The sequence below is a fragment of the Tympanuchus pallidicinctus genome, unplaced genomic scaffold (assembly GCF_026119805.1).
Source record: "Tympanuchus pallidicinctus isolate F22 unplaced genomic scaffold, pur_lepc_1.0 scaffold1, whole genome shotgun sequence".
Classification (NCBI taxonomy): domain Eukaryota; kingdom Metazoa; phylum Chordata; class Aves; order Galliformes; family Phasianidae; genus Tympanuchus; species Tympanuchus pallidicinctus.
In genome coordinates this window covers 88,548,923-88,575,904 of record NW_026294618.1, presented here as the reverse complement: position 1 = coordinate 88,575,904, position 26,982 = coordinate 88,548,923, and the positions used below count along the sequence as shown (strand labels likewise).

At 40.8% G+C, this 26,982-nt stretch overlaps 2 protein-coding genes across 3 annotated transcripts in view; one reads left to right on the top strand and one right to left on the bottom strand.

The window, feature by feature from the left end:
• PTPN14 (protein tyrosine phosphatase non-receptor type 14) overlaps positions 1 to 6,010 on the top strand; it is a 100,243-nt gene extending 94,233 nt beyond the window's left edge. Inside the window, exons 18-19 of the mRNA XM_052680950.1 lie at positions 457 to 620; positions 4,731 to 6,010. Of these exons, the coding sequence (XP_052536910.1) occupies positions 457 to 620; positions 4,731 to 4,859 (293 nt within the window). The 3' untranslated portion in view covers positions 4,860 to 6,010. The remainder of the gene's footprint in view (positions 1 to 456; positions 621 to 4,730) is intronic.
• Positions 5,511 to 26,982, bottom strand: part of SMYD2 (SET and MYND domain containing 2) — a 34,624-nt gene continuing 13,152 nt past the window's right edge. Inside the window, exons 6-14 of one of the 2 annotated variants that reach the window (XR_008206287.1) lie at positions 23,859 to 23,926; positions 22,137 to 22,239; positions 19,803 to 19,913; positions 17,922 to 18,042; positions 16,974 to 17,148; positions 15,520 to 15,628; positions 13,279 to 13,439; positions 12,768 to 12,880; positions 5,511 to 6,676 (exon numbers count right to left, since the gene is read on the bottom strand). Coding sequence is in view for 1 of the 2 variants with exons in the window: in XM_052681130.1 (XP_052537090.1) it covers positions 13,359 to 13,439; positions 15,520 to 15,628; positions 16,974 to 17,148; positions 17,922 to 18,042; positions 19,803 to 19,913; positions 22,137 to 22,239; positions 23,859 to 23,926 (768 nt within the window). In the remaining variant the exon portion in view is untranslated. Of the gene's footprint in view, positions 6,677 to 12,767; positions 12,881 to 13,036; positions 13,440 to 15,519; positions 15,629 to 16,973; positions 17,149 to 17,921; positions 18,043 to 19,802; positions 19,914 to 22,136; positions 22,240 to 23,858; positions 23,927 to 26,982 lie in introns of those variants that run through there. The other variant, XM_052681130.1, reaches the window with a different exon arrangement.

Here is a 26,982-nt window from a genome sequence, read left to right as displayed (position 1 = left end):
GAGCTAACTGTTGAGAAACAACCCCTATGCAGAGAGGTGGGTAAGACTCAGCCTTGCTAAGAAGGGAGGGTGGCTAAAAGGGCAGATGGTTGCCCACATCCCATCAGATACTTGCTTTGACAGGGAGTAGTTTCAAGGGTTTTGATCCTAGCTTGTTAATAGCAGAAATTGCTGTAAGTAATATCTAGAATCATATGCTTAAGGGACCTGGAGGTTTGCAGAGGGGAAAATGGAATTTAATTTTTAAAAGGCACAATTTAATTTAAAGGAGCAGATTCCTATGTAATACCTGACAACCAGCTGGCACTTGCTGGATTTGGGATTGTTCAGTACATACTGGCCAAAAAATGTATGTTGTAAAAAATATAAATTCTTTTTGACAAAGAATGACTTTTTTTTTTTTAATTTCAACTTTTAGACATATAGATGTTTACAACTTTGTCTTTTACACTGCAGCTTACTTAGAGGAGATACAGTCAGTGCGTCGCCACACCAACAGCGTGCTGGACAGCAGCAACAACTGCAACCCTCCTATCGTGGTTCACTGCAGTGCAGGGGTAGGAAGGACTGGAGTGGTTATCCTAACAGAGCTGATGATTGGGTGCTTGGAGCATAATGAAGTAAGTAAGCTTTTATCTCAGGGCAAACCCTGAGCTCATTCCTTCACTAACCAGCTACATTTCTGAGGTTAAAACTAAAAGGCAGCAAAATGCTTCTGTTCTATTACCTTTGCGAAATAAGGGTATTAAACATGATAGGAAGAGATTTCCCAGAGCAGAAACTACTTACTGTAGTTTGTTTTTGGGTTGATCTTATGTGTTTTCATGAACATTATTTTAACACATTCAAAATTAAGGGGTTTTTTTCTGTCTTTTAAGAATTTGTACCTCTATTTAATTAACAGTTTAGAGACAGCATGTTCACAAGGGCACAGTGACAGGGAGTCTAAAGAATAATGTCAATTTCCATGAGCTTCTAGGTAACATTTACTGCTGTGGAAACTCACAATTCAGACTTTTCCATCTCTTGTATTTCCTCTAATTTCATCTGGAACTAAACTTGGCTGTCTCGTAAGGAAAGCTGTGTGCATGTTGGGGAATGGATGTTTAAGAATAGCAGCTAATATTACAAAACTAGTAATGTAATCTGGAGCAATGATAAGAGCCCCAGGGCCATGTGCAGGTACTTGCTTTTCACCTGTACTATGTTGATGGAGACATGTCCAGAAAAAACATCACATCTTGAATAACAACGTGCCACACAATTTCAACATATGCAAAACGGGGGATTTCTATTGCCAAAGGAACTGCTCAAAGACAAAACCTCTCATAGACATGAGAATATGGTAAGAGTGACACATTGGCACACATCAGCTGCCCCCCCCTCTCTCCTCCAGTAATGTGCCTGAAATGCTCACCCACTCTTTGTGCTCATACAGTTACAGGTTTGAACCTTTCTGTGCGTGGTGCTAGGTAAAGTGCAGTTTCCTGGCTCATTCAATGTGAGTCCTAGAGGAGACAAGTTGGTGCTTCATCACTAGTTTTGAAAAGTTGCACTTTCCTCTTCACTATTTTTAAAAAAGTGATGCAAGAAGTTGTGTTCTTCTCTATCCTCTTTTGCCCTCCAGCAGTTCGTTATTCTGTAGTTACAAGATCACCTAGGGATCATGGGCTTATTTTTGTCATGAGTGGCTGAATAGCAAGTGAAGATAAAGGAGACACTTTGACTTCTAAGCATGTGGATGAGCCTTGACATTGAAAAGAATTCCCATCAACTTCAGTAGGAGCAGGTGGTAATGCTCAGTAAAAAGGATTTCTCTGATGTCTCTTAAAGCATGCATCTTGATTAACAGTGGAAATCATTAATATTAAATACAATTTCCTTAAGGCTTTTGTTGCTCTAGATTGTAGTAAGTTAACATTTTTTGTCTGTTAAAACCTAATTAAAAAAAGAAGATTAAAAATGTATTTATTAGTTAAGCAGAGCTTTTTTCAGCTTGTGACAGATACTGCATTCTGTACAAAGAGGTTTCATTTCATGCAGGGATCACAGTTGTTTATTTTGAATTAGGATTGCTTGTGTTTCTTTCTGAAATAAAATGGGTTGTCACTTAAAAAGCTTTAATTCTTAGGAATTGGTTAATTTCTTCAGAAGTGTCATTGTAAGTAGATGTACTGATGTTAACATGGAAGAAAGGGGTTGAAAACGCTCACAAAGACCATCCTGGGAAGTCTGCAGCAACGCTGGGAATTCTGCTTTTGAGTTTTCAGCTTTAGTTGAGAATCATTTTGAATCGGCTGCTGTACAGCTTCACTCACTGCAGCCTGCAGGCACTTGCTACTTGAGTCTAAAGCTCTGTATCCCATTGCAGGGATATATTTTCAGTAGACTGCCATACAGTAAGAAATGTGCTAAGTCACATCATTAAGTCCTTACTGCTGTAGTGGCTGGAACATGAACTCATGATCATAGGTTCAGTGCATCTTCATAGGGGAGATCTTTAGTTTGAGAGTCAGAAATTGAGTCATGTTTTTTTTTTTTTTCTTCTTTTTGCAAAAGACACCTTAGCAAAGCACTACGTGACTTTTGTTGAAGGTGTACTGAAGGTTCTGCTTACCTGGAGTAAAAAACATAGGTTGACTACAGAGAGTGAAGTCAAATAGGTAGGATGGGCTTTTCTTTCCTGAGAATAAATGAAAGTATTGTGTGATGCACAGAGATGCACAGAGTCACTGAGGCCAAGTACAAATGAGTGAACTGTCATGCACCAAACCACGAAGACAAACGTGGCTGTGCAGGTTGAAGCTGGCCCGCATTTTGTTGTAGTGATTCAGGGGCGATTGAGTTCCGCGTGACTTTGCTCAGCAAGGACCAAATGGCTTTTGTAAGCAGTCAGTTCCACAGGAAGACTTTCCCCAAGTTAGCCAAGTTAACTGAAAAGAGCTTATGTTTTCCTTATTACCTACCAAAGATAATATAACATTGCTCATCCCAGTGTACAGATCTTTACGCTTGTTGACTCTCTAGAATTGTCCTGTAACAGCTTGTTTGGGGATGTGGCAGAACAGCTAGCCTTGTTTTCAGAAAGCAATGGGTTGGAGCTTGTTTACACAGAATGGAGACTCGGAGCTTTATGCAAGCAGACAGAAATGGATATGTAGTGTGATTATTATTTTAAACTTTCCAGAAAATTTCCGCTGTGTGCGCATGCTCAGTTGGGCCTCCACTGACTAGCAGAAATCTTAATTTGTCTCTGCTCTTTTGCTCAGGCATTGTAATTGAAATATTTCTCATTGCAGCCAAAAAATTTGCCACGTTCTTTGGTGTATTTTGGGAATGGCAACTAATGTTACAAAGAGCACTTGTGTTGCCTGATACGGTTTCGTATCTTGCAGTACTTAAGAACTTCACTCAGCAGGAGCATGTATCCTTGTGTTTATGTTTACTGCTGCAATAGAAAACAGAAAATCCCTCATCCTGGGATGTGCTACGTAGACTTTCTTTGAATTTGAGCCTCAGGCTCAGTTTCATGGCTCAGTTTCATGGCTCAGTGACTTTCAAATGGTTCCTTGTGTACTTGTTTTAATAGCTGAAACATGGTAACATCATAGCTCTTTTTCTCTCTAAATTCTGGAGATATGATGGTAATGCCGAGTGAATTTTCCAGCAAATCATGTTTTACTTCAGAAAAATCTCTGCTTCACACAGGTCATTCGTTTTCTGAATCAGACCATTACAGAATGCATGTGCATCCATGTGCTCATTAGGATTAGAGGTGTACTCTTACAGTGGATCTTCCAATCTGTCCCCACTTACTGTACTTTAGTTCCTGTTGCAGAGCATTTTCAGGGCACACAAATGAATTTCATTTGGATGAAACAAAGCTGGAAGATGCCTTTTTGGAAGGCATCTAATGTTTTACAGCTGCTAATGGACATTGAGTACATGGCAACAAACACTGGCCTGAAGTCTGCAAGATAAATATGGTGGATTTAGGGTCTTCAGGGCCAACTGTTTCACTTTATGGACTATGTCTTACAGAGTGTTACGCAGTAGCACAGACTTAGCTGTGGGAGGTGAGCTGTCAGGGTTCTTGGATCTTTTGGTAACAGTCATTTTCCTTCTTGTAGTGGAAAGATCAGCATATTTGCCTGCACTTCAGTTTTGTCTGAGGAACTTTTACTCTTCAAATCACATACCTGCTTTCATTTGAAAACTCAGATCCTCCCTCAGTGAATGTACTTGAGCATGGATCAGAGCAGTAGGCACTGAGTGGTGGAGTTCAACTGGACTATACAATGTTAGCTGTTCCAATTTTGCGTTAGACCTTACTGATATATTTAGGTCTTAGCCTGAGGTAACACAGTACGTTTTACTGAGTTGAAAATAGCTATATTGAATTAGAAACTTTCAAAGAGAAGAAACTCTTTATGTTCAGTTCATGAGAGGTAATAAGTGGTACACCATTGGAGGATGAGAGTATGTGGTCATCTGCAAGTTTAGATTGGTCCAGAACTTCACATAAGCTGTAGCTGGGAAAGCACCAAGTGCACAGTAACCTTTTGTGCGCTAATAATTTAATCCTTAAATTATTCAAAAATCGGTGACAAAAAATTGTAATAGTTCACTATGATTGGTTAAAATTCATTACATTATAACTGAAACTTGATGCAATGACTGTTTGATGCAACAAACCTACATCTTTATGACTTTTTTCCTTGACTTTACAGAAAGTGGATGTCCCTGTGATGCTGAGACACCTGCGGGAGCAGAGAATGTTTATGATCCAGACCATAGCCCAGTACAAATTTGTCTATCAAGTGCTCATCCAGTTCCTGCAAAACTCGAGACTTATTTAATCTCTTCAAACATCTCAGAGCCAGCTTTGTGGATCTGACTGAACCTTTCTGATGAATGAGGGGAACTGCCTTGACAACACAGCGTGCAATCTGTGTTGCACTTTTTAAAGCTGTCTTGAAAGTAAGGAATTTGTTCTTTACTAGAGTCTCCCATGGATTATTTTATAGAAGATATAATTTATTTTTCTTAGAATAATTTGTGAATTACTTTAGTAACTTTTAAAACTTATGGTGAGCTTCAAATTGAACTATATTTGACATGACTGGTCTGCATTGTAACATGTTCGTAGGGAAAGCAATCCTTCGTAAATGTAGAATACTGGCTTTATTTTACTACACAATTTCTGAAATGAACAGTTATTTGGCAGCAGGCTTCTTCTTACATAAGAACATTCTGACCCAGATGTGTAGCTTCTATGATTTAAAAAGAAAAAGGACAGACCTGCTAGATGTCAAGTACAGTTCTATATGAATGGAAGCGGAGGACACGCCGTCCTGGGACAGGGAGACCTAAGCCTCTGCATATGCAGGGCACATTACAGAGGGCTCAAGCACAGGCTGTTGTGAGGGCAGAGAATTTGGGTGCTGAACTGTTCAAATTCCGTGAGAATTGCAGTTTTAGATCAGTCCTTAAAAAAGCAATATTGGATCTTTTAAATTAAGCCTTTGCTATTTGTGGTCCTTCAAGGGATTTGTGTAAGAGTTGAAGCAGTATTAGAAAACTGACCAAGAGCAGGGTGAGACTTGCATCTTTCCTGTAGATATGGGTTGAGCAGTAGAGGGGTTTCAACTACATGCAGCTGAAAAAAAATATATGTATTAGATGAAGCATCTTTTACGAATTGCACAGAAACTTTTATTGCCTTGATGGTCACCTTGTGTGGAAAAGGAATCAAATTCAAATTGGACATCTCCAGTCACGTGTCTTTGTTTCCTGTGGTTTCCTTGCTGTAGTTGTTGTATTTTCTAGTCCACTGACCTTTGTAAAAATGATCAATACTGTTTTTATTCTGTCCAGCAGTGACTGTTGAGGGCTTTAGGTTAGAGTCTGCCTTGATTGTTTCCCCATCACCATCTTGTGATTTGTGCATGTACCAAGCAGTTTTTTGGTATTGTTAGGGTGTTTTTTGTATTAAATTGCACAAACCATCTCTCTTCTCAGGCTGCTGTTTCAACACTACTTGTCATTTGGGTTCTCCCTTCTATTTATTATTACTCTTTTATCCTGGTAGTGTTCAGGGTTTCCAGTTAAGATTAGGAGTCTGTTGTACCAGACACTGGATGAGTACATAATGGACTAACAGTCCTTGCCTGAAGTTCAGAACAGAAAAGGGAAACAAATGTACTCATCTACTTCATAGCTAGATTACAGGTTCTTAAATGGCTTGCCCTGGCCCAAAAGTGAAGTTTATGGTAGAGCTAAGAAAAAAATTCACGTCCTGCAAGTATTTCACTGGCCAGGCCCATACTCTGCTCTTTCTCCTCTTCTGTCCGTCAGTATTCACCAGCTGTGTTGCACAACTTTGTGCACGATCCTTTCTCCAGACTGTTTATTTCATTGGAGCAAATCACATTATGAATTACCTTGCAGCATATGCATGGTAGCAAGTACTTAACAGTTATTTAGAAGCAACAGGAACCGTATTAAAAAAAAAAAAAAAAATAGCCTTAACAAGTCATGACGTAATTCCCACCTTGTTACTTATGCTGCATGAGACGGACAGAGAAGTTCCTGCACTGAGGTTGCTCCCCTCGTCGTGCTGACTCCTTTCTCCTTTCCTTGCTACAACCTCCTGCCAGTGCTCTGCTTGGACCTGCTGGAGGATGGATCAGGCTGGAAGGGAGCCCATGCAGACTCCCTGCTCAGCACAGTGTTGGACAGGCTTGCCCAGGGGCACATACAGTAAAATTTCAAACATTTCCAAGAGCAGTGGTCTTGCAACCTCCCTGAATAACCAGATGCAATGTAGTTACTCTCAGTTAAATTCTTGGTAATCATTTCCCAGATAAATTTCATCTTTTAGTCCTTCGCTGCTTTTCCTCCTTACCCATACCTCCGAATTCGTGGCCCCATCCTTATCTTTGACTCCTTTCTGGTTCCATTTTCACCCCCACTCCAAGGTCACTCTCCTCCCTTTCCAGAATCCGCGTTCCTCTCATGCTCACTTTGTCCTCCCTCTGTCTGCAGTTTTGCATCCCCAGCACAAGCTGGTGTCCTGTTTTTTTTCTCCCTATTTCCTACTGTTTTTCCTTCCTAAACGGCTCTTCATTTCTTCTGAGGATACAGCTGCTACGTGGCATTATGTGAAAGCAGTTGTTTGCCTTTCTGCTAAGAACAGAAAATCAGCAGCAGCAGATGGGACAGGTCAGGTTGACATTGTTAAAGGCCATGGGACATAGATTCCCAGCTCCCAAACGATTCAGGTGCGTCCTAGAACAGACTGCCATCCAGAAAGGCATTTACTGTTTTGCAGTCACAGTTACTGCACTCATCTGAGAGCATCTCACACTGCTGCTTTTCTGAAATGTCCCTACTATTGTGTGGCAACAAAGAAAACTGGTTGTTCTCCTGTTCTTGTTTTAAATGCATACGGCCAAGCCATAATTAGCTTTAAGTCAGTGTATAAAGGCCTAAGCCAAGTCCTCTGAGTTCAGGATCACTAAGGGGACCTACACTCCTGCTTTTCCCTAAATGCTGCGAGGGCTTAATCTAAGGCTCTGTACCAGAGTCCTTCTGAAATGCATGTAAAACTCTGCTTTTTTTGCTGCTATGCAATATGGGTGTAACAGTGTGACAGGAATTCTAGTAGAGATTTTCAGCAACCAACAAATGGCCATGAGTTCTTTAGCTGTAATATCTTGACCATGTTCCTTTTAGGGATCAGTTGAGTTTTCAGTCAACTTCAGTTTTCTCTAATTCCTCCTGCTAATGCCAACGTATCTCCTGTTACATTAGCAGCAACCATTTTCAAGTCTTTTCAGCAGCATCTGCAAGATAATTGCACAGAGATGCTTTATATCTGGGAAACAAGCCAAAGAATAAACCTTGAAGCAAAGTGTATTAAATTAGTTATCTCATTTTAGCTTTTTGAATAATTTCCTAATGATGAATTAAGTTTGAACTCAGAGCTGTCAAGTCCCATTGCTCCACTTGGAATTTGAGAAGTAGAAAATCAGGAGGGAAAATAATCTGCCCTGTGTCTTATTACTCAGTTATTCTTGGCTGAAACGCACCCTACTGTTTCTACAGTCAGTACAAAAAAGTTACTTCATAAGAGAATGTAAATAGTTGTGTTTAAAAGGAAAATTAAGCAAGCGTCACATTATAAGTGCCTTAGAAAAATATTAATTATGAAATGGCACCAAAAATCCTTTCCAAATTAAGTCAGTACTCATTAATGAGCCAAATAAATGGCCACATAGTAAACAGTCATTTCCAATTAACTCCTGAGACTGGTGTGGTAGATAGAAGCCAACGTGACTCATTTTTTCCCTTTCATTGTCAAAGAATGGTAATTTTAAACTTTCCCTTTCATCTGACTTGTCTATTTTTTCCTGACGTATTTTATCTTGACTTGATCTGCTTGCTAATATCATCAGTGAATTGGGGCGGTGTGTGTCTTTAGAGGTTCCTTCCTACCCCAGCTTGCAAATGAATCTCAGCACGCCAATGATTTATTACTGAAACGGGTTACACTTTTGTAGGGGAAAAACCGAACCTCCTGACTTTAACCTGTTGTAGCTTTATCAGCCCCAAACCACTTGGGCAAATTTCCTGACCCTTTAGGGAGTGACAGGAAAACGTGTATTGTATCCAGTTTCATTGGTCATTGTAGGAGAGAGACCATCAGACTTAAAGCAGCAGTTCTGTTCAGTTTCTGGCCCGCAGACATAACAGCAGAATTCTTTAGCACAAGGGGAAGAAAATTTTGGGTTGCAGCACCACATATTTTTTAACCCTAAAACGTGACAGTGAGAAGGTTACAGTAGAACAGTTTCATCCATTTTGAGTGAAGTTTGGATTGAAAATCTTATTTGAAAAAGAAAAAAAAGCACCGATTTAAAGAAAATGGATTGGAAACCAGCAGTCTTCTCCAAGGTTCCCATGTTGCAGTCTGGCACATTTAGCCTTTGCTCCTTGGATTATTTTCTAGGAGAAAGCTCAGAGTGGATGACCCTTACTTGGGAATTCATTCTGTCTTCTCCTTTTCATGCACTTTTAATCTATATTTTCTTTCACAATATTTAACAGCTTCTTTTTCTTTAAACTCATAACAATGTTTGCGTTGAGGTTGATGGCATCAAATTTTTGCTTAATGTTATGGTCAGAGCATTTCATGCTTAACGTTGTCTGAGTTGAGGATGGGAGCTCGCAGTTGAGTCGCTCACCAGCAGTCTGCCCAGCACTGCTGACATCCAGTTTCTGTCCTCCATGGGCTGCGCTGGAAAACAGTGGAGCTGCACATCAGCTGCTCAGGTCCTACTTGCTCCAGCTGCTGCCCAGGCCTGCCTTGGCACCTCTTGTCCTCGGTCAGCTGAGGTAAGACAGAGCTTGATCCCACAAACTTCTATTATATAGGTGTACAGGGACCCCAAATGCTCAGCCTTACTGGAAGTAGTTTTTCCTTGAATTAGTGTTTTGAATGAAAGGAGACTCACCTATGGGTAGCAGGCATCTGTGGGGAAAATTCAGCAGTTATAAACCATACAGTGCTGCTCACAGCAGCCAACTTCCCAGCAGTTTTCTGAGATGACATGAAGACTGAATTAGCTGCTGTCAGTCTTGCTGACAGTCTAGGAGCTGTGCACTCAAAAAGCAGAAGTATCAGTATGGCTGATCCCTGCTGTAGCAGCTCTCATTCCTCACTGAGAGATTAAATTGTGCTGCTGTTTTTAGGGAAAAGAATACACGTGGAACTCGAGGGTGGCACACATTTCATGAAATAAAGAGTGTATCGTACTGAAGGAGCAAATATTCATAACTGATCTTGCAAGGTAAAACACTGCATGAAAACTTAATCTCCATAAAAGTACTCCATAAAAACGTACACAGTTCTGCTGCTGTATGTATGGTTCAGTTGTGGAGTATGGATTTTGATGTCAACAAAAGAAGGGCTACAGGGCCAAAATCATGAAGGCAGCTGTCCCCAGCTCATTCTTAGCCTTTTGTAAACATTTTCCTCACAGAACTGAGGAAGCTCTTGCCATGTGAGAGAAGAGAGGAGGACATCAAGCATGCAGCCATGTGTAGCCTTGACTTGCAAGGACTGTGATTTGAGGAAGGGAACAGTTGGTTATTTGGGCTTTTGGGCCAACAAGAGAAGGCTGAGTTCTTAGCCACAGATAAATTCCTGTTAGATTCCTGTTAGATTGTGAAACAAAACAATACTGTGCAGCTTAAAAATAGCAGTGTTTATATAAATATTTAAAAGTAAATAGATTTTGTTAGATATTCTAAAACCAGTGAAATTCACTTGGTTCCTCTCAGCCATTTTTCAGCTGATGATTTTGTCATTGTTGAAGTGTTGATACTTTTGAGCTGCGCACACCTTAGCTGAGAGTTTCCCTGCTGCAGTAGTGGGACTTTGCCTTTGGAGAGTGGCCTGGAAGTCATGGGTAGAAGCTCTCATTGAAGAATCCCAGTACTCTTTAACAGTGAAAAAACCCTCCAAAAATCAAACAACCTATATTCATTTCAGGGATCTGCTCAAGTATTAGTGCTTAATAGTTTTGTCGGTCAGTGTTTTGGATTGAGTCTCTGTACTCAGACACTTCAGTGGAAGCAGTCCCTGATCAGGCAGGCGAGAGTAAGGAAGGCTTCCTATAAAATTCTTCCAGGACAGGCTGGTATTTGATGCTAAAGGAAGAAAGATAATTGAAGGTAGCACAGGGTTCAGTCCCAATAGCACGGCTGGCAATCAGTGATTTAGGGGCTTCCCAAGTTTTATATGTATCCCAGTTTTTGTGTTTAAAAATCACTGATAGCTCCATCTTCAATGAATTGTTTTTAAACCCACGTATTCATCTGGCCTTCACAACATCCTATGTTGGTGAGTCCCACAACTTAATTATACATAAATATGTAAGAACTTCCTTTTTGTGTATGTTAAAAGTATTTTCTTGCTGCTACTCGGAATCTTTAATTAAAAAGAAAAAGCTTTTTAGTGCCAGAAACATTGTTAATAGTTTGTTAGTTGTTTACCCTGTTGAGATTGCTCCATATGGAAAACACGTTTTCCTCATTGGTTAAGTACCTTTCTTTTGCTATTTTGCAAAGGAGAAGAGTTTACACATGCAGATGACTGTAATATTCCCACATACAATTGTGTGGGTCATGTTAAATGAAATAACATGTTTAAATAAGTTTTATGTCACTGGATTTTACTGTCCTGTTTTACTTCAGTATTTTTATGCTTTGGTTGTATTTGTTCTGTAATTCTGTACATGACAGTTTAGCTCAAACAGTAATCTGAATCTCACACCCTCACTGTATGTATACATTTTGTAGAGAAATGGGATATCAATTACATGCCCCTGCTGTCCCCCCATCTCCTGTTAGGGATGAATGGCAGAACTATGCTATGATATTGAAAGCCTTTTTTTAAAAAAAATAAATCTATGCATGCTATTTTATATCTTAATGTATTATTCTTATCAGTACATAAGCTTATGCTTGTCAGTTTTATCTTATGTATAGAACTGATTACTTTTGACAGTATTTTTGCACTGTTTCTTCTCTTTCTCTTTTTATAAAGTTCTATTCGGCATTAATTGACTGCAATATTTTTTTTTACCCTTCACTGCCTTTATGTAAATAGAGCCTTTTCAAATATGAAAATGTTTTCCATCACTAAGTTGTTTTTTTTTTTGGTAAGGCTGTCCTTCATATTCACAATATACAATAAACCATTTTTTTCAAGGAAAACAATGCTTGAGTTCTTTCCTCTGCTGGTTAAGGATGGTCTGCATTTGCACCTGCTGTGCCTGTGTTAGTTTTCCATGTTAGCCTGATTGGCATAACTGAAGCTACACTGAGATCTGAAGAACCTTCTATAAATGGCACACCAGTGTCTGAAGGGAAAGCTACTCGTGCTCAAATTAAGCTGCTCTTCATTCTCTAATGTTGAGGTATAGCTCTGATCAGAGCCTGGACTTCTCACCTCTGACGTGAAGGTGCTATTTCCCTACACAAGGGCCTGCATGACAAGGTTAAGGCAGGCTTTTGAAATAGGCAGCTGGTACATCCTTTCTAGGCTTGGCTGTGGTTAAACGGTCCTGAATCTCTGGAATCGTAAGATCTGGTGCAGTTTTATGTATTCCACTACCAAGTGCTTGCTAAAGAGCACTGACAGCTTTCAGCAAAACGATCTGGTGAACCATTGCTCTATGGGTGTTTTATTTTCAGAGGAACACTTACAAGTAAGAAAATAAGATACTTTTAAACAGGAGTGATGTGCTAGCTCTCACTGTACTTTCTAAGCCGTGAAAGCAGTAAAGAACAGTCATCTAGTTTTACTGTGCAATATACATAACTCTGAATGGTACTGGAAGTACCGAGCCACTCTCTCTTCCTCCTCTTCCTCCCTTCCTCCTTTAAAAAAAAATATCTCCTGCCATCAATCTAAAGAGAGGGGAAAAAAACTCCAGAGCCTTACAGATGTGTAAGGAAAGCAGATGTCCTCTGGATTATTTCCTCAGAAAAGGGTCTTGTCCCTCCACTAAGAGTAACAGCTAGTAGAATAGCTTTAACCCACTGTAATAAGTTTATCTTAACTTATAAGGGGGATTGAAATACCAGAAGTTGCACAGTTCATATCTTGTGCAACGCTTCTGAGCTCTGAGACAGGTGCCAGCAGGCTCTGTGCATCGCATGCTGAGCTCCAGGTACTTACAGTGACAAATTCCTACCTGCTAGGAGCAGTGATGGACCTGCAGCTGAACTGCTGAGGGAAAGGTGGTGGCTTTCCTATACGACGCACAGAATTCATCGGCCCTTTTTCTCCTTTCTCTCAGCTAAGTCACTGCAAGCAAAAATGATTTGTGAAAAGAGAAACTGGATACTAAACCACAATAACAATAAAAACCGTATGAGTTTTGCTCATAATTGGACAGATTAAAGGAGACCACTTAGGAGAAAGCGTCAAACTATTTGCAGTCGTGGAAGTGTACAAATGGAATCAAGAGAGGTCAAGACCACTTTATTTTACACTAATAAGATGCACATTAAAATCCTTAAAGAAAAATTGGCCATTTTTGCACGAGCAGTCAAGAGGCTTATCCTCTAAGTAATCATGGCTGTTTCCTTCAAAAACAAACAACAAAAAAGGCAACTGTAGATTTGTAGAGGCTAGAAACATTTTGCAAACCCTACGTGTGTTTGTCATTCCAATTATAGGACAGAACTGTGTTCATACTCTACCGCTTTTCAAAGCGCTCCTGAAGGTTTCCATAACAAGGCTTTTTAAATAAAGGTTTGAAGGATTGCATAGATTCAAAGGCTCAGTGGTCCTCTAATTCCTTTTTGATCTCTGAAATGTATGGATGATCTTTCCCGTGTGCTACTTCCATGATGGCAATTGCCTATGAAGAGAGGAAAAAAAAAAGTATTCACACAATTGATTCATATATAACACTAGGCTATAAATACTCCCTTTAGAGGTTTGAAGCAGTCTGACACCTCTAGCTACATTCTGTCCCCTTGTAGTCACAAACCCAGTAGGAAATGAAATGAAATTCAAAACTAAGTAATAAAGGTTTTTACATTCATATAATACTTCTTTCATCCTACAGGATCCCAAAGCACCTTTCAAAATTATATTCCTGACAAAATTACTTTGAATGCAACCAGCTCCAGGACAGAGAACTGCATGTGGGGTGGGTAATATTCTGGCAGTATATACTTAACCAGTATCAGACGGAAGCTCTGTTCCTACCAATTCATCCTTCAGCTGCCAGAGCCACAAGTTAGTGGCTAGGCTAGTGCAGAAGTTGATAAAAGGTATATCAGACCTGATTCTGTAAACCCTTCCCTGGTTCCAGGGCCACCAATGCTTTAGGAAGGAAGCAGCTTTTGAAGTGAAAACCAGATCTCTTCAGTTTGAGGCTCTGCTGTGCCAGACTCCCTGCCACTTCACCTACAGATGGCTCTGTTGCTACCACTGAACGTTCTGGACAGCCAAACCCAATGCCCTGCAACCTCCTGCCAATATCCACATTGCACTACAGAGTGGCTTACAGGAGGAAGATTTCCACTTGAGAAGAAGATAGCAGTGCCCCAGGCATGTGTAAGATGACACAACAGCAGACAGGACCGAAAAGAGTAAATTTGGAGCATCTGAGAATATTTAAAGACCACAGTGGTAAGATGAAGCAAAGAACTGCAGCACCCTGACAGTAACAACATTTAGTCATTTTCCCCTCAGGAAATTCTGTGGAATTATCCTCTTCTATTAGTTAAGTTGATACAACTGGAGCCCTAGGCTCTATCTCAGCAGCAGTGAGAAATGACTCCATCCCCCTCCTGCCCCCAAAGAAGTGACAGCCTTCTGGATGAGCTTCTGGAAAGTGGCAGAGAACAATGGTTTTGTTTTTCCACTGAATTCTAAACCTCAGGGGCTGGGATAACTTTGGGCAGTCCCTGCAGGCAGCTTTTGGAAATGAGTCATAAGAAAATGTTTGTGTTAGGAAGCTAACTATGCCAACCACCCTACCTACAGCTCCCCCACTCCCCAGCCCGTGTTCACAGTGGCACCAACCCCAGTTTTAGTCAGAGCTGAAGCACCGCAGTGAAAACCCTGCACATAGCAGGGGGGTTGAAAGTAGATGATCATTGTGGTCCTTTTCAACCCAGGCCATTCTATGAAGAAAAACCTACGCTAATTTTGAATCAGCTGATGGATACATTTGAGAGTGCATATTCCTGCACCATCCTCCACCAAGGCTGTACAGATTTGCTGTTGCTGGCTAAAAAATTGCCAGCATCCAAAAATGTAAAAGAACCAAAAAAAAAAATCCATGACATTCCACACCGAGCTGTTATATACTGCAGTAATCACTGATACTTAGGAAACAAAAATAAACACTTGTCCAACGACAGTAGGGAAAGAAAGTCAAGAAGCATGAAACAGAATAGTAAAAAAATAAAGGAATAAAAACTTAAAGAACAAGGAACAGACTTATAAAAAAGGGCAAAGAAAAATGTAAAATCTAATGCTGTATTTGCCAAGTTGAGCATTACCATATGCATTGAATTCCCTTCAGCTATTTAAAAATCAATTGGTTCCAGAACAAATAACCACCAAAAGCATACCTAGTTTAACTTGGATACAGAAATCACAGGCATCAGTGAAGCCTTTCATAAGAACCAAGTGTTTTTTTCTGTCCTTACCCTGCAAGTAAGGAGAAGCTGAAGTTCTGCTCCAATTGCACTAGCACAGCTCCAGCTCAGTGAAGATGTGTAACAGTGGAAGTCCACTGTGAAAAAATAAGGCTCCTTTTAATACAGAACAGACCCAGAGTGCAACTAAGCCAAAATTCCTGTAACCAAACATCTTAACAAATGCTGCCTTTTCCACCAAGCCAGGCTTACCAACAGTAGCATGTCACGTTCCAATGACTCTATGCCTGAATTGTTATTATTAATGAAGAAATCAGGAAATACCTTCTTCAGGGCTTTCTCTCCAGCTGGTCTGTTCTCCAGTGCCACGTACAGTCTCCCTAATTTCAGCCACATGGAGGCAACGTTCAGCGAGTAGGAGGGATAATGCTTACTGCAAAGGAGAAAGAAAATAGACTTTATCAATCATAGCAGACCCAGAGCTCCCCCCTGCCCCCTGCTCTGCCTCTCCTGCCCCTGCCCATTTACTGCTCAGCCCCTCTGCTGTACTGCCAAGAGCCAGTGCCAGTTTTTTTCTAGGATGGTGCTGCCTGGCATTGGGAACTGAACTGAAGCTACCGTATGCCTCTGAACAGCTGTCAGATGGCAGTGACTTTCTGTCACTGGTTTTCATCTCTCCAGCTACAGAAAATGACTGCGTTGTTACCATTTTTCACCCTCTGCAGAAATAACTCTGCTTATCCCATAACGGTCAGTCTTTAATGGAAAGCTGGGGTCCCTCAACAAGGTATGCAGCACTTATCAGCCCCGCACTTGCTTCTCACTGAGCTGACGGAGCTCAGTTCAGCAGAGCTGACCTGGAATGCCAGGCTTGGAGCCAGAAGAGCCGGGCAAGTCCCAGGGAAGATAAATAGTACAGAGTCCCCAGGGAGAAAGCACTGGCTCGTTCTCTGTATCACTGCTCTCTGCCAAGCTATCTGTGACTTGACGTTGGCATCTGCTCCACAGGGAGAGCTCCACTCGTGCTCCTCCCAGCTGGCAGGAGAGTCAAGGCTCAAAGATGAGAATCTGCTTGGGAGACCCACTGGCAGGATCACATGCAGTGTGTAACTGGCTGGCTCTAGAGAATAAGACCACTGCTGTAAAAATACAAAAAAAGTACTGGGGAAAATACTAATTGTATCCTACAGAGGTTACGTGCTGACTTGTTCCACACAGGGCTGCAGTCTGCACGCTCTCCCCTGCCTGCAGCTCTAGGGCGCTGTGGAGAGCAGGATCGTGGGGCACCTTTAAGCTCAGCTCCAGCTCCCTCTGCTGCTCAGCGCCAGCCCTGGGCCCTGCCCTGCTCCTGCAGTTGCTGCTGAGAGAAGGAGCTGGGACGGGGTGGGAAGCTGGCAGTAATACCCGGCTTTGCCTCCATAACCTTACACAAAAATGGACTGCAGGCACACTTTAAAGCTCTGTTTTAGTGAAGTCTTCTTAGTAGGAGAATATTAAAAACAAAAACAACCAGAATTAGCACAGTACCCGTGGTGGGATAAACGTATTCTAAAACTCAAAACATGAACTTCAGACTGAAGCTGTGTACTGTATGTCACACTCTGATAGTAACAAACTGCTGAATGCAAGCACTCCATTTCAAGCAGTGATGTCACAGGTAGTGCGTTTGTACATTAAGTACTCAGAGAAGCAATCTCTGCTCAGACTTGTTTTAGTTATTCAGATTACTGAATTGGAGCATTAAGGGAAAAAAAAAAAAAAAAAGGTCTCATATTTACCTGTATGGTCTGATAATTTTTTGCCCATAACGCAGTGCACCTTCCCAATCCTGCACGTACAGACAGACACCCATGGCCTGGTACATCATATGTAACATGTAGACATTGCTGTCTTCAAACACTGCACCCATCTTATCCAGGCTGAGCTCACAGATCTCCAGTAATTCACTGGGAGGTATGCAGAAGTCAAGGAAGCCAATGCACAGTTTCTGATCAGACAGCTACCAGATAATCTCAGGAAAAAAAAATGCCCTAACCTTATTCAGAATGGCTCTGAAAAGTCTTTTTTCTCTCGAAGGGCATCAATGCTTCTGTGCTACTTTGTGAGGTATTCCATGCTCAGAGGCACTGCTCATGAGATTATTCCCCCTCCTACCCAGATTTTCTACAAATGTAACCTTCGCATTTAAAAAAGCAACACAGAAATCTGCTTTCCTGAGCCACTGCTGCTCCAGTGATCTGTCAGATGAAGGAGCAGTGAGATTCCCTGTGAGGTGGTTACTCAATCAGGTCTGCTTCTGGCCCAGTGCATCTTTCATTTTTGTCCCATCCCTCCAGTCAGGACAGGTAGGCTAGTGACCACAAACACTAGCTGCAGCCTCACATGCAGTCCCTCAAAACCAGGGAACATTACTGCACACTAAAAAACACAACGTTGTGCTCATTCCAGGCTCTGTCTTGTTCTGTGCAGAGAATGTATGGTGTGCTATTAGAAACTGACAACTGCAAGGAACCAACACACACAGGGTCCCACAGCCCCACGCTTGCAATGCCAAACTGCCTCTTGTCTCCAGAAGAGACAAGAGAACTCTCCAGGCATGACAAGGACAGAGGTATGTTTAACTTCTAGGTCATAGTACTTCTCCTCCAGGTACTTCTGAAGCAAGTCAGCACGTAAGCTTTAGGCTGCAGACCAAGCCAGTGGAGACAAGGTGAGACAAAGGATATATTTGTAGTGTTTGGCTCGTCTGAATTCCTCTATCACGTTCCTGGCATATTTGATCATGTCTCGTACCGCCTCTGCTGATGGAGGATCATTCAGCTTGCGGATTTTCAGTTTCTCTTTATCCTGAAGGAAACACAATGGATGTCATGAACGCGGGTTCCAAGCCCTACAAAAAAAGGTGCATCTGCTGCACAAAATTAATAAAAAGACACAGATGGAGACTTAAGCTTGTCGAAGAACGTAGAAACAAGGGTAGAATGTGCACCTGCAATTTTCTCTAAAAACGTGGCTGGGAATCCTAGAATCCTCTGCCTCCCAGTTCATCTGCCATCCTCTACTTACACGACGTCCCTTCTTCTGAAAGATCCAAGAGCTTTTCGATTTTGTGATGAAAGCAGCTTTACATAGAAAATTTTACTGCTTTTGAGAGATTAGGGATTAAAATATATTTAGCTTTAAGGCTAGAAAAGCCCAAATACCTTAGGCCTTCCTCCATGTGATAGCTCAGTGGAAAATGGAATGATATTAAATGAGAAAAGTAGCCTTCATAATTACAAACAAAAATGTATTTCCACATGTTTTGTTATATACAACAAAATGGCTTTCTGCTGGACAGCTCCCTTTATTCTTATCTTTTTATCTAACTTAGTACTTCATGAAGAGTCAGCTGCAATCTGGAGATAATCTTTTACTGTTTAAACCTCACACTGTAGCTAGATTTCTTTTAACCCTCATGATTTCAACTGTCAGCTAAATACAGAGAAGTCTTCCCAGCAGTGAAGGAGGCTGAGTGACAGGTGATTCCATGAGCAGCAAGTTACTAGAAATCACAGTGAAATCCTGGCTACTATTAATTCAGTGGCAAAATGATTGAGGTAACTGTGGGAGAAAACACAACTTCAGTGTCAACAAAATGGCCTCAAATGCGAATATTGAGTAGTATTTCGAAAAAAATTACAGAACACACTACGTAGAGGAAAGGAGATGGCTGGTCACTTTGGGTAGCAGCTCTTAAATGGGCACTTTGTGAAAATGCAGAGAGGAAATGATCTAGAACTTGAGGATCATGAATTATGCCAGTCTTGACTGTCTATCTTGACTAGAATGACAGAATTGCTGCAAGAAGCTTAGTTCTCCTAGGACCTACACTGAAGGACAATCAACCAACTGGCAGAACAGGAACAGCTGCTGTTGATATCTGCTGAGTTCAGCTGCCTTTCCCTCCCATGACAAATGCTTTTGTTCAAAGTAACTAACACTCTGTTTTAAGGAACACTGTCTGCACATTTGCCTTTGTCCTTTGAAAGGCACCAAGTGATGTCCAATGAAATCTGGCCTGTGACCCAACACTGTCCTGTCAGTGACAAGAATGCTATGATGCTGTTTGCAGGAAATCCCATTTCACAAATTCTGCTGGGTCTCCAAATAATCCAGCAAAATCATACACGCAGAATTGACAGAGATGTCCTAACCAGGGACTATGGCAGAACTCCATGCCAGAACAGGACCACCAAAAATGCCCCAACCAAGGCTCACTGAGTCAGAAAACACGCAGTTACAAAACTCAGTTCTGATCTAAATTCTTTTGGCCAGGTAGCGTAGACGCAGCATAATTACCTACTTCTAACAGAGTTCTTGTCTTCACTTTGTAGATCAACTTTAAATGAGCATCCACCTGGAAATTTTATGATGTGTCATAATTGAAACGCCAGGAAAGAATGAGTATAAGAAAGTCTTACAGGCAGAAAAACAAAAAACAAGCCCTCTCTCTATTACCCTACTTTCCAACATTTAATTAAATCAGATAGAATATCACATCTAGGGAGCTGGGTAAGTGCCCTGACACTCAGAATCATTTCATGCCAATTTAATCCCGTTATTACCTTTTCCTTCATAGTGCACTCCCTGCAATCACAAGTGAAAAAATAGGAGTCTCTTAACCTGTCATTCCTGTCTTCTGTGGGATACAACAGGTCAATATAGCTGGTAAAAACCTAGGCAGCAAAAACAGAATAGTCAATGAAAAGCAGTACAAATACACGTATTTATTGCTACCAGTCCTGGAAATCATATTTAGTATGACTGACCCAATTCGTGAATCCCTGCAGCCATATCAACTGCCTCTCCCCTCACATTCCAAACCTCTCAGAAGCATTGGGAGTTGTCTTTTGTGAACACAACTTGACAAAGAAGTGTTTCCTTTCCTATTCAGTATGGAATTTCCCTCACATATTATGCTGGCTTAGATCCAGGAGAGGAAGATTCAGGTGTGGATAAGGAAACTACAACACCATAAATATCAGATTCCTGTCAAGACTACAAAGAGATGCCGACTTTTCAGAAGTAAAATAATGACTTCAGGTATCCAGCCTGGTATAAATCACAGAGGCCTGGTTTTTTGGAGGCTGGAGTCTCAAATTTTTCCTTCTGAAAACTGAGTAAAACTGGGGCAACAACAGCCACTGGTAGCTTTAGAAACTTAGGAGAAGACCTTTAGATCTCTGAAAAGAAGGCCCAGTGCTCTAGTTCTAGGAAGATGAACATCAAATTTACTTCAGCGGCAACACTTAAAGAAAACCTACTTTTGATCACTTTAAAAGCCTTTCACATGCACTGTTCTAGAGTTTTCCTTTATTTCAATGATCACCAGAAAAGAAACCCTTCAACTGGCTGTTTTTAAATGACATCTCCCTCAAGAAATACGCCATAGGGGATGCAGTTGATAACTTTGCAGACCAAGAAAGACTTTTAGTTTCATTTCCTCATCTTCAGTTTTTTCAAAGTAAAATGCACATGTAATTTGATGTTACATACGCTCCCAATCTTTCTCTGTTATCTCACAGCTTCTCCCACACTCCCCTCTTCCCTTCCAAGCATGTAAAACGCAGGAACAGCATTTACAGCAACCACTTAGATTTCTGATGCAATGCCTATATTGAATCTGAAGGTGGAGACATAGGCCGTAAGACTGCGCTGGGCCCAAATAAAATCACTGGCCCACTTCTGTAAAATTCTTAAACATCAGAAGAGAGACTGACTGCACAAAAGCAGTGAGGTCCTATAGAAGCGATGCAGCTTCGAAAACACTGTTTAACCAAAAGAAGATGTCAGCAAGGTAGTAGAATGCTCCTCACTTCCACCTCTTATTGCTCTCCAAAATGCCTGAGACTCCATGGGAAAATTCCAAAACTGATTATTCTGTCCGTTACCACAGGGCATCTGTAGTGAGTGCCAACACCACCACAGTGAGATCATAATAAACAGCACACTGAGAAGTTGCTCACCTGCATTACCTCTGTCCCAGCAACTGAAGTCACTCAGTTCACAATGGTGAACAGTTGCAATCCAGGAAAACCACCCCTATCACCTTCTCCAAAATTACTATTACACACTTGAGAAATCAGCTGGAGTTGTCAAAGTCAAATCTGAATTTGTTTTGATCAGCATTAACCTTGAAGGCTAAATTAACCCTGTGGGCAAATGACCCACAATGAACCTCCACACGAACTCCATCCCCGGAGTATTCTCATCCCCTGTAGATACAGGAACAATTTCCCCAAGTCTGCCTAACTTACATATTCTTAATTTTAAAATAAAAAAAAAATATATATTAATTTTATTAAAGTAAAAATAAGCTCTGCAGCTGAAGATTTGCTGCCAAGTTCATTACTTGACTGAGAAAGTTTACCAGGGCCTTAGTTTATCCATCACTGTTCGGCTTTGCTCCAACTAAAAACATATTCTAGCTCTTTTGTGATTACACAGCTCAACTCTGCTGAGTGATATGACTGGACAGAGCATCCACAACACATGGGACTGAAACAGAAGTAAGAGAACTTATCTGTTCCCATTTACCTTGTTTATTCTGGCTTCACTTCCATTACTATTATACTGGGAGCTATTACAGCAGTAATAATTTTCTTTGATCTTGGAATTTCAAAGCACCAGCCAAACATCAGCAAATTAAGCCTCCTTTTACAGATGGATAAATTGAGACGGAGGCCAGCAGACATGCAGTGACTGATGCAGGTGCCCATCCCCTGTTTTAACACAAAATAGGACACCGCCTCCTAGAATCACTTCAGCCTTCCTGCACCACCATAAAACCACATCTCAGGCTTCTCTGAGAAACAAGAGATCATTCCCCTCTTATTATTAAACTGTCATCTAATTGGAACAAAGTCTGAAAGTGGGATACATTCAAGCAGTATACCTACCTCTTCTCCAGGCTCAATCTCTTTCACAGCTCTTACTTCAGCCACTGTCCCTTTGTAAGTTACGATCACATTTGGGCAACAGCTATGGTTCATCAGTGCAACACTGTAAAAGCAGAAAAGTGAACATTTTTCCCTCTCCACCAAAAGCAACAGGCAGAAAGTTAAGCAAAACTTCACAAAACAAACAAGCCTGAAAAGACCAAGTCAGTCTTCCTCTACAAGCTGCTCTTAGTGAGGCTTAATATGAAGGTAACCTGGGGAAAATCTGTTGTGTTTTAATTTATCCTATCAATATGGAAAATGGCCATTTTAATGAATCACTGTAGTATCTTATTATAGCCAGACAAGGCAAGTTATTTTCCCATTCTTAGAGTGCAACAGTACAGCTGATCAGGGTATCTGCACACCTTAACTTCCAACAACCTATTTAGCCATTTGTAAGAAGCAGACCATTTTCCTCTGAGAAGAAAGAGAAACCCACTTAGCTACAAGGAAACAAACAAATGCAGTTGCTAGACACATTTAAGATCAGTGTTAAAATTTTATCTCACTTCTTGCAAAGATAAACAGCTTCCATGCTTAAAGTGGGAAGAAGGAGATCTCTGTGTGATATATCAGCACACAAGTTACACAAAAAAGCTCAAGACTGCTATTGAAAAATACTTTCCTCTCATACTAAGCCAGGAAGTGCAATTTGCTGCTTATTTAAGATAAAACGTTGAATTTTAATTCTTTCTCTTCAGAGCTATTGAAATAATAATCATTGACAAACAAAGAATGGTGTTGCACTTGATTCCAAGTGATCCTGGTTTCATATTATTCTCTTCCCACCATGACCCTGTTCCTGGCCAAGATTTCATGGCCTCCAGGGATAAGAAATAAACACTCCAGCCCTCCTGAAGCATGGATCTGTATACAGCAATCAAACCCTTCTCTAACAGGGCACCAGGACATTTGAAATTGCTTTGACATAATTACTACTAATCCACACCTCACAGGGAAGCTGATATAAGTAGAGCTGATAGCACTTGCAGTGTGGAGTTTGCAAAGAACAGAGGCAGAATGGGAAGTACAGACTTAAAGGGAAAAAAGTTACACAGCCTCACAGAGAGCTGTACCTCCCAATCCACAAACTGCAGTTAATGACTAACATCTGCAGTTTGTTTGTAAAGCTGAGGAGGTTGCACATATTTTTTCCCACTGTTGAAGCAACATAAAGCATGGCAGTTTATAAAACATCTGAGGAGGCTGAAGTTATGAAAAAGATTTATGCTTTGCAGAGGAACAAAGGTAGAAGGGATGGTTTTTTGCTAGCATCAGGTGAAGCATTATACCCAAGCAATGCAGAAACCTGTGGATAAAGCAAGTCACTTACAGTCCTTTTCATTTAGCTTTGATCATTACTTGATGTCCCCGTCCAGAACCTGCTAGCCAAGTAAGTCTGTCTCCTACCAACCTGTGTGTAGTTCACAGCCAGAACTACAGGACTTCAAAACAGATTCCAAGTACAATTTTACCAAGTTTACTAGATTTATAAGCAGAACTGCTGCAAATCACTGGCAGATTGAATTAGTTAACATATTTTAAACATGACAAATTAATACTAACTCTTTGATTTAATTTCTTTCAATACAGGCCTACTTCTAAACATGCGAAAGAGCCTTTGTTTGTTTTTAAATAAGTTGTTCTTATTTTTTTTTTTAAATATTAAGCTTAACCTACTCAGGAAATATGGCTGATCCCAAATGAGACAGTTCTTCATCTTCAATCGTGAAACCATTGCAGTTAACCTAAGAAAAAAGAGAAAGAGATTAACTCACATTCTGGTCAACTTACATGGCATTCTCATACTTAAAAGTTAACAGCCACCATTTGCTTACAGTTTTCTTTACATGTCAGCTGTATTCATGGAGAAATTACATGACATCTCAAACAGTGAAGTGAGGACAAAATCCATCTCCAAAGGAACGTGCAGGACTACAAAGAACTGTCATTCCAATACTTGCTTCTGCTCAGGACACAGCACCAAAGGGATTACACCTCAAAATGCCAATCAAGGGAAACGAGGCTTGAACAAAGCACCACAAAGAGTGTCCAACAAAGCAAGACCATTGCAAACATCACGTGTAACAACAACAGGACAAGGAGATCTCAATTGGTCATTACCAACAACGGGCTGAAACAGAACTTGCATGCAAGGAACAACACAGGGATGAGTAGCAGCAAAGTCAGCCAGGCTGGGGCACTGCAGAGCTTTGAAGGAGCATGTGTTACTGAAATGTGGCACACTGAGGATGTCACCTGGTCAAAGGCTGCAAGTATGAGCTACAGTAGAAGCAGACATGAAGAACATAGGAATAGACTAGAACCTCATATAGGCATAGAAGAGGACAGAAAAAGAACAGAATGCTTGAGGAAGCATAATAGTGATTTAATCAGAGACTAAAAAGCTTATTCAGATATATTTCTTATAGGTTCAAACAGGTTTTAAAACCTTCTCCTGTTTTATTCTCACTAAGCTCAAAGGAATGTTTCCAGACTTTCAACTCTGTCTGACTTAAGTGACCTAGCTGTACCTCAAACGAATACTTTATTCCATTTTTACTGCAAGTCACATACATGCCAGCCCAGAGAATCCTAGCCTCACTCACCAGCCTCTCCCCTAAAATCCTTAAAATCCTCACAGAAGTGCCAGAAAAACACTGAAAGAACTACAGTCACATAACGAAGTCCAGCTGAAGCTATAATGGGCACAAGAGCATTCAATCAAGCACAGTGTAAGTGAGTGTTCTGGAACGGCAGGAGGTGACAACAAACACTACTGATGCCCCCCAGGCTGGAATGCAGCTTGGACTAGATTTCAGAAATGCACAAATGGTTTTCAAAGCCACCCCTCAGTTATGAATTGTTCAGGATGAGTTCACAGCTAAGTGTCTTGCATCTCTGATTCACTTTCCAGTATTTTTGGTGAATTTATTTGTTCTTTATTTCTCTGTTTTAGCAAGTTAGCATCCAAAGGCTCTCTGATGAGCAATAGCCAACATATGAGCATACCTGAACCAAAACCAAAATGTAATTGCTAAACACAAAAGCAATAGAAGAGAAAGATTATATCAACAGCAAGTAAGAACATAAGGCTACAAAGGCTGACATAGAGAACAGCTTGATGGATCTGAATCACAGGAAAATATTTAAAAATATGTAGTGAGTTATCATCAATTCCCCTGCACTAAGCCAGAGACAACCCACTTCTTGAATGCATCATACCACAAATGACACACGAGGAGCAAATAGAAGGGATGAGATAGCACTGTTTTCCCAGAGGAGTGCATGACTAAAAAAGGAAACAAGGCAAGAGTAAAGAGACTTGAGCAAGAAAAGGAGACACCAAAGTTGTTCCCAATGGTGGAACAGAGAAGGCGCAAAGTAAGGCACAGGAAAGGATGGGACACCAGAACTTGAAAGAAGAGAGAAACTGAGGAGTACAATGAGATGAGACTGAGCAGGTAGAGTGATAGTCTCACCAGTTATGCTCCAGAGGGACAAAAGAGAGTAGAAGGATACCTACAGCTGGGGAAGAAAGCATTGAAGGACTAGGATGCTTTGAACAAAAATCTTTGCTCCACTCTTAAATCATTGTGCCTTATCTGAGGTGGAAAGGAGCTACACCAGGCCAAACCCCAAAAAGCACTTAGCAAGGAGTCCGAGGTATTCTATTGCCAAACAGCTGCCCTCAGCTACAGGGAGAAAGAACAAATGGAGAAGCAAAGTAAAAACGCAAAGCCAGAGAAACTATTGAAGCAAAACAAAGGCACAGCACCACATCTTTTAGCTTTTAGCTCAGGTTAACTAATCATTAGAAAATGTGTTTGTATGCATCAAGTACAGACCGAGCTCTGCTTTTTCCAGAATGATGCATAATGGAGCCAAAACCTCAAAAAGCTGTATCCTGTAAAATACCCTTCTGGAACTTCCAGATCATCTCTGGAGTTTTCAATTACAAAAATATCAATGTTTACAGTTGAAGATAACTGTCTCACAATTAAGATGAATTCATTTGACACCTACAGGTGACATTAGGCACCCAGAGGGAAGATTGGATAGAACAGCAATTCATGGAGTCAACTGCTCACAGTAGTCACCTGAAGCATTCAGGAAAGGGCATGAAAAAAAAATTATTATACAAAATAACTTTCTTTGGGGGATTCTAGCTACACTCCAGTAAAACTATACAGAAACAATGCAAGAAACTGGATGTACAGATTTCTTTAAAATATCCCTCCAACAAGTCATACTGTCAAGTCTTAAAAATAGAAAAACTTTTTACTGAAGGGAAATGCACAGTTAGGAACAACTGAATGAAGAACAGATGCCACATACACTGAAGAATCATTCCTCTACAATGTAACAGTGCCTGTATTAAGGCAATAGTAACAGTGTCTCCTTACTGATACACTACTGGCTACATGAAGAGGGAGGTGCCATTTCAGCTTTCACTGCATCAGACATTGATTCATAGCTCAAAATCAAACTTTTTACTCAGAAGTTTAAAACTAGCTTGTCTTGAAGTACAGGAGAAAAAGAAGAAAAAAAAACATGAGGGTTCTTTCAGCATTCCATTTCTGCATTATTTCACCCATGACAACACATTTGATGTGTATGAAAATCAGGTGAGAGAAGAGAGGTGACATATTCTAGAAATGATCTAACAAGAGATCCTGCCTTGCCTTCATCTCTCCAGATGACAAAACTAATTGACTGCATTTAAAAGCCATAGGTCAGATAAAATATCAGGCTGCTCTTTCCTATTCTCTGCTGTTGAGATCCTTTGAAGGCAGGTACCTCT